This window comes from Leucoraja erinacea, chromosome 32 (genome assembly GCF_028641065.1).
Source record: "Leucoraja erinacea ecotype New England chromosome 32, Leri_hhj_1, whole genome shotgun sequence".
Classification (NCBI taxonomy): Eukaryota; Metazoa; Chordata; class Chondrichthyes; order Rajiformes; family Rajidae; genus Leucoraja; species Leucoraja erinaceus.
In genome coordinates, this window is record NC_073408.1 from 25,051,579 (window position 1) to 25,064,230 (window position 12,652).

The 12,652-nt window shown below is 50.8% G+C and overlaps 1 protein-coding gene across 4 annotated transcripts in view; it reads right to left on the minus strand.

Annotated features, from left to right (window-relative positions):
- The window catches only part of LOC129712461 (rho GTPase-activating protein 32-like), a 570,135-nt gene that overhangs the window by 360,385 nt on the left and 197,098 nt on the right, over positions 1-12,652 (minus strand). For all 4 annotated transcript variants that reach the window (XM_055660923.1, XM_055660920.1, XM_055660918.1 and 1 more), the window contains one exon: positions 3,048-3,153. In XM_055660923.1, coding sequence (XP_055516898.1) covers positions 3,048-3,050 — 3 coding nt within the window. In that variant the 5' untranslated portion in view covers positions 3,051-3,153. The remainder of the gene's footprint in view (positions 1-3,047; positions 3,154-12,652) is intronic.

Below are 12,652 nucleotides of genomic sequence, written 5' to 3' on the forward strand. Positions count from 1 at the left end.
GTACATTGTTAGCTGGGGGGGAGGTGACAAGGAGGCATGCAATCAGTTAAATTAATCAGAAGTGTGTAGGAAGCAACTGCAGATGCTGGTTTACACCGTAGATAGACACAAAATGCTGGAGTAACTCAGCGGGACAAGCAGAAGCTCTAGAGAAGGAATGGGCGACATTTTGGTTCGAGATCCTTCTTCAGGCCTGGTCATATCAGATCACACAGATCAAGACAGTGAAACTAGTCAGAAATAGGGTGTGGGAGGGGCGGAGAGAGGGAAAGCAAGGGTTACTTGAAGTTATAATCAATTTTCATACTGCTAGGTTGTAAGCTGCCCAAGCGAAACAAGTGGTGTTTCTACAATTTATGTCTGGCCTCAAACATTGTTTTAACGATGACATGGAGGCATGCCATCATTAAATAAGGCATGGAACAATTTCTAAGGAAGCCCTTTTTATACCATCTTCTCACATTCAAACAACCTCCCAAATATTCAGCATTTCCTATTTAAGTTTGAGGCATCTAAAATACAAATGCCAGAATTAAAAAGACAAAAATGCTGAATATTTGGCAGGTCAGGTATATTCTGCATGTGAGATGAAAAGGTATGTTAGCATTAAGATGTAAAAACCTTTGTAAAGATGAGGAAGATTAAACTTCAAGTGAAGCAGGATCCCAGGAAGCTTACACCTGGAATATTGTAAATGGCGCCTGCTCCCCACCTGAGGAAGCATTTCCTTGCAATAGCGTTCACCAGTCTGGGATGGGAAGGTGATGTTCTTGCAGGAGACAAAGTGCAGATGGGCCATGCTCTGGACTTTAGAAGAACGAGAAGTATCTCATAGAAACATAGAAATTTCTTACAGGGTTTTGAAAGATAAATGCATAAATGATGCTTCTCCTAGCTCGAGTGTCTAGGACATCAGAATAAAGGACTAAGACAAAAAAATTTTTTTCATAGTAATGGATAATTGGCACGGAAGAGGAATTGGGGGCCACCATAGATCACCCATGTTCAAATTGAATGGTGGGGCAGGTTTCAGGAGCCAGTGGCCTATTTCTGCTTCCCTTTTGTGTTCACAAGATGGCAAACTTTTGGAACTGGCTAATGGAGGTTCAGTCAGTGAGGATATTCAAGATAGAGATCGATAGATTTTTGGTTATACAGGTGCACAACCTTTTATCCGAAGATCCAAATAACGAAAACCTCCGAATAGCGACATTTTTTCGGTCCTTGAAGAAAGGTCCTTGAAAACGTTCACCGAGGGCGGCCCGCAGAGGTGACAGCGGAACCTCCGGTCGGTCCTCGAAGAAAGGGGAACTAAATCCCCATCCATAAAAGAGAAGGTGAGGGTATATTGCACGGGAGGGTTAATAATTGACAATCTGCTGCTACCTGACCGCTGAGTTAAAAAGTTCCCACGGTAGACACGATACACAGTGTATCGTGAGTCTTGCGTGGGAACTTTTTAACTCAGCGTGCAGGCAGCAGCAGATTGTCGCTCCCTTCAGTTTCACCCCACCTACACCCCTCTGCTCCCCGGCCATGTGTGTGACCCCATCCCTCCCCTCTCCAGCTCCCCGCTCATTGCACCGGCGCGGGGGCTTTGTACTGTTTTCACGTCGGCGATGGCAGCAGGCCAGTGCAGTCACCGGAGACGTCAGGACCAATTGGACGTCGACCACCAGGCCCACCGCAAGCACGGGGAACCCAGAGACCCACAGCCAACAGCAGCCCAGCCCAGCTCCAACTACAGAGGAACCTGGGTTGCGGATGACGGGGCGCAGCTCGGGGTGTCGTAGGGGCCCATCGGGGAGCGGGTTCCTGTTGGTCCTGACGTCTCCGGCCACCTGCTATCCTCCGGGAACTGTACCGCCCTTGCAGGAGAGTGGGGTTGTTTGCAGTTGCAGAGGGAGGGGGCAAGGGCGGTACAGTTCCCAGTCTCAGCTCCAGTCCAGAGGGGTGGCCGGAGACGTCAGGACCAACGGGACAGCGACCCCCAGGCCCACTGCAAGCACGGAGATCCCAGAGACCCACAGCCAGCAGCAACTCCAGCCCAGCCCCGCTCCAACTCCAGAGGAACACGTAGGGGCAGAAGCGGATGGTGTGCAAGGTGTTCTTGGGGTGGCGCAGCTCGGGCTGTGGGCAAACTGCCACTTGTCGCCGTAGCGGCCCATCAGGGAGCGGTTTCCTCTGGAGTTGGAGGGGGAGGGGGGTATTGTGCTGTTTGATCGCCCCCTGCTATCCCAGGGACAGGGAGACACAGCGGCTTTTTAGACTGGTGGGCAATCACTTCCAAAGTTCTGCCCACACAGTCAGTACACCTCTCCTACACTGCATTTCATACAAACATTTATTCTGCAAGAAAAAACGACATTGAAGACTCAAACTCGCGACCGAGTAACTGCCGGGATCAAGGCGCAAACTCGCGACCTTGCGGATATGAGCCGAACACTCTACCACTGAGCCAGCCATTAAAATCTACGCTAAAATATTTCCATTCCGAAGACCGACAAATTCTGAATTACGAAAAGTGTCTGGTCCCAAGGCTTTCGGATAAAAGGTTGTGCACCTGTATAGAGAATAAAATGGCCGATATCCAATTCTATGTTTTTAATTGTTATATAAAAGTTGGGCAGCTCACCGCCTTTGTTTCACTCTTTTCTTGTAAATATTGTCTTTCATACTAATTATCTGTGTCTGCCTAGTGTATTTAAGGAATTTCTATACGTATTTCTGAAATAAATCAGAAATATTACATTGATACTGTTTTTGCTTCCTGTGAACATCAACAATTAAAGGTGTGGCTGTGCCCAATTTGCCATGGATGTACATTTGGAATGTCCATACATGTTTTAGATTTTAACCAACGTTACTGGCAAAGTATGAGATTTACACACCAGTGAGAAGTGGTTCAAAAATAAATGATTTGACATTCTGGATTCAATGGGTGCCAAGTATTATTCAAACTGTCAGAAATAGAGGATATGGTTGGCACAGAAATAAATGAGAGAATTTCAACTTGTCCAGTGGAACATTCTGCAAGAGATTATTACCATAGCACTGATGGTCTCTTCCCAGTCAAGGCGATCACGAGGAGGAAGGGTTAGCAGCTCTGGAAAGTAATCATCCTCATCTAGCAATGGCGAACCTCTCTTCAACCTGCAATTAAAAATAAACAATTATAAAATTAATGACAAATAAACACAGAGCAATTCAGACCATTAATATGTTTAGAATTAACATAAGGAAACTCCTCAGGAAAAACAATGATTCTGAACAGCTCATAAAAATATTTAAGAAACAAATAGATGGAGAAAGGGTGAAACATTAAATCTTTTGGAATGGAAGAATTAAAACAGGCCCAAAGGCAATCTGATAAGAGCAACAATCCACATAAATATACCAGTATAATGAAATGAAACAATCTCTAAAGTCACAAATCGATCCGCATCTACAGTCCTCAGCAAATTAGATAACAATTAAGTCCGATCACGTCCCATTGAAGCTTACAGACCAAAGTTAAGATAGGTTTACATTGCTGAAAACTGGTAATCATTGAGGTAGATACAAGGATCCAATAATATTTCTTAATGCCAACTTTATTTTTTCAGCCACTACGTGTTATACAATCTTGCTGCTCACTTAAAAATAGTCATTATTACCTACTCAGCGATACTATTTTATTTGTCTAACATTCACGGCTGAAACCAAGAATGTAATGGAATTTGCATTTGCCTGTATTAATGAACGGCAACAGTGCAGAAGAAAATTTACAGCGTTCAAAATAAAGCAACTCCTTCAGCTGGTGCCCTTGCCTATTGACATGGGTTGCTATCCTGTTCATTCAAGGTGGAATGTTGCTACAACACTGCGGAATTCTCACGGCAACATTTCACCTCCAAACTCCACTACGCTTACCAGCATTGAGGTCTTTGTCATCGAAACAACTCCAAGATCTAGTGTTAGCTTGAGAAAGAGCTCAATATAGACTTCCCCAATCTAAAACTATCCTAGGGTCAGCCTGGGAACCACAGGAATTAGAAACTCTTGAGTAGGAGAGAACTGCAGATGTTGGTTTAAATTGAAGGGAGACAAAATGCTGGAGTAACTCAGCGGGCAGCATCTCTGGAGAGAAGGAATTGGCGACATTTCAGCTCGAGACCATTCTTCAGAGGCGACTTTGCAGGTCGTTATCTCAGTCCCCTGATGGAGGCGGACCATTCCGGTACCATTCGGCTCCTCTCAGAGGCCCGACAGGCGTGGCCCGCCCACCACATTTTTGGTAGATTAGGCAAATCTTGGGTTGACGGGGTCAGCCCCAGTAGTCCTGCCAGGAAAGCGTTGCCTCGGCCCAGCAGGCAGCCGGCCACCAGTCCCACCCTCATTAGGACTTCTGAGGACAACTTCCGAGGGTTACCCATATAAGAAATGCAATTTTTGCCATAAATTTAATTTGCATTTAATATTTGTTTTTTTTTAAAGTCTGGTCTCGACCCGAAACGTCACCCATTCCTTCTCTCCAGAGATGCTGCCTGTCCCGCTGTTACTCCATCAAGGAATGAGAAGCTCATTGGTTCAAAAAGGCCATTCTCCCCATCCTCCCAATGGATCATCAGATATAGTCTAAAACAGGCCTATAACAATACGATGTTTGTCATGCATTTTAACATATCCATTTCCAACTGTTCCCTTCATTTCCATCCTTAAAATTTGAAATTGAAAATTTGCTACAAATTAGTATTTTGTGGCGGCTCCCAGGGGTCATGCCATTATACTGTCGAACCCCTCGGCATGGGAGTGGTTCAGTCCGGAGGCGGCCCTTAGCCAGAGGGTTTAAAGGCAGGGGTTTGGGTGCCATCTTTCTCTTGTTTGGTCTTCCCTACAACCGGGAGGAACATAATTAAAGGTGCCTCTCAAAACACTGGACTTCATGCTTCCTTTTGAGACCCACGCACCACATTGGTGACCCCCGACGCTCCATTGGCGTCATGGAGAGCAGAGAAAGCCCTACCTCCTCACAGGCTGGCCCGGCCCTGTCTCTGGACGCGGTCTCGGTGAAACTGCCCAACTTCTGGACCACCCGGCCGCACCTCTGGTTCCAGCAGGCGGAGGCCCAGTTCAACCTGCGGGGCATCACGGTCGATGCCACCCGCTCCTATTACCTGGTGGGGGCCCTCGACCAGGACACGGTTGAAGAGGTCACGGACTTCCTCGCAGCCCCCCTGGACACTGATAAATATCTCGGCCTGATGATGATAGGCCATTCTCACGGGGCGACTTGACGCAAGAGTTAACCAGAGTTGAACATCGTGGGAACCTCGTGCGATAACCGTACGGCATTCATGGACCACCGTGGACCACCGTGGCGCTAATGGCAGGTACTCGTGTAACTTGGTGACTCGGGAGAAAATTCAAGCAAGCTTGAATTTCCCCAAGAGTGACTTGTACACTTGTGGTTGAACATTGCAACATTAAATGGACATAGTGGCCAGTGCGATATCCGTAATAACTCTTGTGTTTACCGTGGGAACTCCTGCGAATGGCGAACCCGGAAGCTGGACAGAGGGGACAGAAGGTGAGTAAAAATTGTCTTCTGTGGGATTGAATTTAAAAAATAAAGATTTGCATCCGCATATGGACATCAACTTATTCATGAGTTATGTTAAGAAAATAACTATAATCTTTAAAAGGGACTTTACTGAAAGGTCCCGCATTTTTATGGTCCGTGAGAAATTTTTCACATGTACTTCTTTGAGAGATACAGCTCGGAGTCCTCGCCGACTAGCGATCAATGCCTTTCCGAAGCAGGGTCCGGAACGCTACCAATCAATGTTCTCCAGAGACCCGTGTAAGGAGTGAACTGCACATGCTGGTTTAAACCGAAGACAAGCACAAAAAGCTGGAGTAACTCAGCGAGTCAAGCAGCATCTCTGGAGAAAAATAGGTGATGTTTCGGGATGAGACACATCTTCAGACTCAATTCCGATTAGGATGTCTGAAGAAGGGTTCCGATTCGAATCGCCACCTATTCTTTTTCTCCAGAGATGCTGCCTGACCCGCTGACTTACTCCAGCTTTTTATGTTTTTCTTCCCAGATCTGACTTAGGTGACTTACACTCTCTCTCTCTCCCCCATGGTCAGGGTCGAACCCCGGTCTCTGGGGCTGTGAGGCAGCAACTCTACCACTGTGTCGCTTGTAGTCAGATTTAATAAATTGCTGGTGTTGCTTCCAAAGACAGAGGCATTGATAATATTAGATCAGAATCGCATCTTTCCGTGTATTCCTTCTTAAAGTATAAATTTTTTGTGTCACCAAGGGTGCGATTGAGAACAGCTGGGAAAGGGCGGAGGGGGCGTCACGAATAACAGCGTTTCCCATTCCTCAACCGTAACATTAATCAAGCTCTGTCTAACTCCGCCTTCACACCATCCCCCTGTGACATGGGTTAGTCATCGCTGGGCGGGCTGTGGGCCGAATGGCCTGCCAACGGGAGTCAGAGACTTGACACTGAGATCCATTGTGCAGGAAGGAACTGCGGATGCTGGTTTTCACCGAAGATAGACACAAACGCCACCTGTTCATTTTCTCCAGATATGTTGCCCGACCCATTGAGTTACTCCAACATTTTGTGTCTGTGTTCACTATGAACATTGAATTATTTGATTTTAGGTAAATGACATTGAATTATGTTGGTTAGCCAGTCCAAGGTTTGCAACGATGGTCCCCTCTTGGGATCACACTATCCCTAGCCAACAATTGGCCTATCAGGGAACCAAATATAGACATAAAGTGCTGGAGTGACTCAGTGGGTCAGGCAGCATCTCTGGAGGAAAGGGTTAGGCGACATTTCAGGTCGGGACCCCTCTTCAAAATACCCTGCTGAGGTCATCTGTTGTTGGCCCTGATTTGTCCCGGTCTTTTCTTGCTTCCAGTTACCCCCTACAATCATCCCGAAGAAGGGTCCTGACCAAAAATGGAATATATTCCTTTTCTCCAGAGATGCTGCTTGGCCCGCTGAGTTACTCCAGCATTTTGTGTCTAACTTGCTGATTCAGACAGTTTTTGATTATCAAGGATTCTGCGCTGACTCTTTACAAGTACCACAGATCCCCACCTTTATAAATTTCTATCTGGCAGTGTTTTCTGTCTCAGGAATTTCAGCCCTTTGTCTGTAGTTACTGTCATCGAATATAGACAAAGGGCTGAAATTCCTGAGACAGAAAACACTGCCAGATAGAAATTTATAAAGGTGGGGATCTGTGGTACTTCTGAACACACGTTGGAAATTTAAACTTGGGCGCAACTAACATCGTCTAAGTAATGTGGCATCTTCCTGTAGTAAAGTCACGGCATTAGTACAGGCATGTCTCCAAATGAGCCAATTCAACCAAGGGAGGATATTTATAGTGTGTGAAAAAAAAAGTGACATCATTTGTGCCACGTGACACTTCACAGTTCACAATGTTCATTCAAGATTTAACGGGAAAGCTCGGGAGACGGACAAGTCACTCGCACAAATAACAGAAATGCCGAGTACCGTGGGAACTCTTTATCTACCCCCCGTTATATCGTGTGATATCGTGCTAGACCACGACCACTTCACTCTGGTTACATCTTGCGTCAAGCCGCCCCGTGAGAATGGCCTGTTAAGGAGCTCCTGCTCCAGATTTATGGCCTAAGCAGGATGGAGCATGCTGCTAGGATCTTGCATATGGGGGGACTAGGCGACCGACGGCCATCCAGCCGACGCGCTGTGGATGGCGTGCCCTGATGACGTCAGCGCGCTGGCCGTCAGCAGAGACGGGGTCGCGCTGAGGCCGACGCGCCCTGATGACGTCAATGTGCTGGCTGTCAGCAGGCGCGCCGATGACGTCACCCCGGCAGCTCCCGATTTCCTCTGGTGGGGCGGGGGAGCTGTGGAAGGAGTGACAGCTCCAGCCCGACGGCCCGTACGATCGCCCCCAGCGGCAGTGAGGGGTACTGCACCTGCAGTCCAGCGCCAGCAAGCTGCAGGCACCACCAGCGGGAGCAGGCAAGCTCCAAGTAACACCAACATGAGGTGCTGGTGCTATTTCCATCAGCGCTGGGGTGCTGCAGCACGACAATGCCGCCACCCGTGCACGTTCCCGGGAAACGCCTGGGCCGGCTGCTAATAGTCCAAGCGGCGGCCGGTCATATTCACTGCCTCTTCGCCTGGGATCGGCGCTCCGGGACCCGCTTCCTCGTTGATACTGGAGCAGAGCTCAGCGTCCTGCCCCCTTCGGTGGCTGAAATTCATTCCGGTAAACGGGGGCCCTTCCTCACCGCGGCGAATGGCAGCCCCATCCGCACATATGGATTGCAGATGGTTCCGATCGTGTTCGGCTCCTGCCATTTCTCGTGGCGGTTCACCATTGCCGACGTCTCCCAGCCATTGCTCGGGGCCGATTTCCTCTGGGCTCATTCCCTCATGGAGGACATCAGCCGTCAGCGTTTGGTCAACGCCGCTATGATGGAACCGATCACGTTGCGTTTGTATCTACCGGTGGGACGGCCCCTGGCTTCCGTGGACTCCCGCTTCGCACGGATCTTGGCCGCGTTCCCAGACATTCTGACCCCACAGTTTCGATCATCGACCCCCAGCCACGGAGTGGTACATTTTATCCAGACTACCAGCCCACCTCTCCATGCACGAGCACGCCGACTGCCGCCGGATAAACTGCGTCTGGCATGGCGGGAATTCCGCACAATGGAGACCTTGGGGATCGTCCGCCCTTCGAGCAGCCCTTGGGCGTCCCCACTCCACATGGTCCCTAAGTCGAGCGGGGGCTGGCATCCTTGCGGGGATTACCGACGGCTGAACGCTGCAACAACAGCGGATCGATACCCCATACCCCACATCCAGGACTTCACCGCCCATTTGGCTGGGGCCACAATATTTTCAAAAGTGGATCTGGTGTGGGGTTATAACCAGATCCCGGTTCATCCAGATGACGTACCCAAGACGGCCATCATCACGCCATTCGGACTTTACGAGTTCACGCGGATGCCGTTCGGCCTCAAGAACGATGCGCAGGCCTTTCAACGCCTAATGGACGGGGTTTGTCGCGACCTCGATTTCATGTTTGTGTACCTGGATGACATCCTGGTGGCCAGCCGCTCGCAGCAGGAGCACTGCGCCCACCTTCAGCAGCTCTGTCAGTGGCTCAACGAGCATGGTTTGGCCATCAACCTCGACAAGTGCCGTTTTGGTGTAACCGAGATTGACTACCTCGGCCACCGCGTGACTGCGCAAGGCGCGGTTCCCCTGCCTGACAGGGTCGACGCCATCCGTCGGTTTTCCCGCCCACGCACGGTGTGTGGCCTGCAGGAGTTTGTCGGCATGGTGGCGTTTTACCGGCGGGTGGGCAGAACAAGAACGTTGAATGGACCCACGAGGCAGGGGCAGCTTTTGACGGTGCGAAGGAGGCCCTTGCTCGGGCCGTACCGCGGGAAGATGCCCCGACTGCTCTCACAGTGGACGCCTCGGAGTCGGTGGTTGGTGCTGTGCTGGAACAACTGACGGGCGGGGGTTGGCGGCCCTTGGCCTTCTTCAGCCTGCACCTCAACCGTGCGCAGACGAAATACAGCGCGTTCGATCGCGAGCTCCTGGCTCTGTACCTGTCAGTGCGCCATTTTCGCTACTTCCTGGAGGGCCACCCGTTCACCGCCTACACGGATCACAAGCCGCTCACTTTCGCCCTGGCGAAGGTTTCCGACCCCTGGTCCACACGACAGCAGTGGCAATTGGCCTACATTTCAGACTATACAACATCTATCCGCTACATCGAGAGGAAAGAGAACCGGGTGGCCGACGCATTGTCCCGCCGTTTTCGAGGTGGCGCCCGGAATTGACTATTCTGCTCTGGCAGAGGCACAGCTCACGGACGATGACGTGCCCGCCTACCGGACTGCCATCTCCGGTCTCCGCCTTGAGGATTTCCCTCTCGGTCCTGGGGAGTGAGAATCCTGTGCGATGTGTCGTCCTCATCGTCCCTGCCACCTGGCACCGGAGGGTGTTCGAGGTGATCCATGGACAGGCTCACCCATCAATCTGGGCGACAACGGCACTAGTGGCCGCTCGTTTCATGTGGCACGGTCTGCGCAAGCAGGTTGGCCATTGGGCTCGCACCTCCATTCCGTGCCAGACGGCAAAAATCCAGCGCCATGTCCGTGCGCCTCTCCAGGAGTTTGGTCTACCTCACCGGCGATTCGACCATTTCCACATAGACATTGTAGGGCCTCTCCCGCTGTCCCGGGGCATCACCCACATTCTTACAATGGTGGACCGCTTCACGCGGAGGCCGGAGGACATTCCACTGGCCGATACTTCAACGGCTACATGTGCTCGTGCGTTGTCTGCGCACTGGATTGCTCGCTACGGGGTGCCGGCGCACATCTCCTCAGACCGGGGGCCACAGTTAATCCCCGAGCTGTGGTCAGCCATGGCTCGCTTGCTGGGGGGTGCGGCTACACCACACCACGGCTTATCACCCGCAAGCTAACGGTCTGGTGGAGAGATTCCACCGGCAGCTGAAGGCAGCACTGAAGGCACGACTCTCCGGCCCGGACTGGATGGGTGGGTAGCTGTGGGTCATGCTGGGCATCCGGACTGCTCCCAGCGAGGACTTGGCCTCATCATCGGCGGAGCTCGTGTACGGGTCGCCACTCACGGTGCCCGGGGAGTTCGTGCCGTTGGCGCCGGGGCAGCAGGGAACGCCCTCATCCACCCTAAAGCGCCTTCGCGAGCGAGTTGGCAGGCTCGCACCCGTCCCAACGTCCCATCATGGGACATTTCGCCCACGCGTGCCATCAGCCCTCAGGAACTGCCCATACGTCTTCCTGCGCCGTGATGCCACTCCAGAGGCCGTACGAGGGCCTGTTCCGGGTGCTGGAAGACGGGCAGTCGACCTTTGTCCTGGACAATGGGGGGCCGGCCGGAGGCAGTGTCGATTGGCCGTTTGAAGCCGGCACACCTGGACATTGACCAGCGGGTGCTGGTTGCCCAATCTCGGCCTCGAGGGCGCCCCCCTCCGCCTGTCACTCCACCTGTCCTCTAGATGTCAGCTGATCTATGTCGGTGAGACCAAGCGTAGGCTTGGCGATCATTTCGCCGAACACCTCTGCTCGGTCCGCATTAACCAAGCTGACCTCCCGGTGGCTCAGCACTTCAACTCCGCCTCCCATTCCGTATCCGACCTCTCTGTCCTGGGCCTCCTCCACGGCCAGAGTGAGCAACACTGGAAATTGGAGGAACAGCACCTCATGTTCCGCTTGGGGAGTCTGTAGTTCGTTTCTACACAGAGAAATAGAATACCTGGTGTCACAATAACGGTGTTTTTGGTGGATCTCTAGTTTCATCCCACACTCCAAATATGTACAGGTTTGTACAATTGGCTTGTTATACTTGTAAATTGTCCTTAGTATGTGTAGGATAGTGTAAGTATGCAGGGATTATTGGTCGGTACGGACACATGGGCTGAAGGGTCTGTTTCCGCACTGTATCTCTAAACTAAACTTAAACAATCTCTCGCTCAATGTCAACAAAACCAAGGAACTTCAGAAAGGGTAAGTTGGGAGATGACATGCCAGTTTTCATTGGAGGGTTGGCAGCAGAGAGAGTTAGCAGCTTCAAATAGTTGGTAGACAAAAATGTTGGAAGATCAGGTTGGTTATTGTGAACCGAGCGGAGTTGTTGGGCGAAGCGATCGCCAAGCATACACTTGGTCTCACCGATGTAGAGCAACTGACACCTAGAACAGCGGATGCAATAGATGAAGTTGGAGGAGGTGCCGGTGAACCTCTGCCGCACCTGGAAAAACTGCTTGGGTCCTTGGATGGAGTCAAGGGGGGAGGTAAAGCGACAAGTGTAGCATTTCTACATCGGTGAGACCAAGCATAGGCTTGGTGATCGCTTCACCCAACACCTAACGAACCTGATCTCCCGGTGGCTCAGCATTTCAACTCCCCCTCCCATTCCAATTCTGACCTTTCTGTCCTGGGCCTCCTCCATGGCCAAAGTGAGGCCCACTGTAAATTGGAGGAGCAGCACCTCATATTTCACTTGGGTAGTTTACACCCCAGCAGTATGAACATTGACTTCTCCAATTTCAGGTAGTCCTGGCTTTCTCTGTCTTTCCCCTTCTCCTTCCCCGCTCCCCCACAGCCCACTATCTCCGCCTCTTCCTTTCTTCTTCCCCCCCCCCCCACATCAGTCTAAAGAAGGGTATCGATACAAAACGTCACCTATTTCCTTCTCTCCATAGATGCTGACTCACCCGCTGAGTTTCTCCAGCATTTTTGTCAACCTTCGATTTTCCAGCATCTGCAGTTCCTTCTTAAACAGCTTCAAATAGTTGGTCATCGGCATCTCGAATGATTGGTTCATGGCCCGACACATAGATGCAATCATGAAGAAGGCACACCAGCCCCTCTATTTTCGTATGTTTAAAGAGAATCAGCACCTCATCAAATACTAACTTCAGTGGATACACTGTAGAAAGTATACTGTCTGGCTGCATCATGGTTAGGCATGAGAATTCCAATCCAAACAGGAGCACAAGAGGTGGCACAGAGTGCTAGACTCAGCCCAGTCCATCACGGGAACAGCCCTCTCTCCATCAAATGCATCTACAGCAG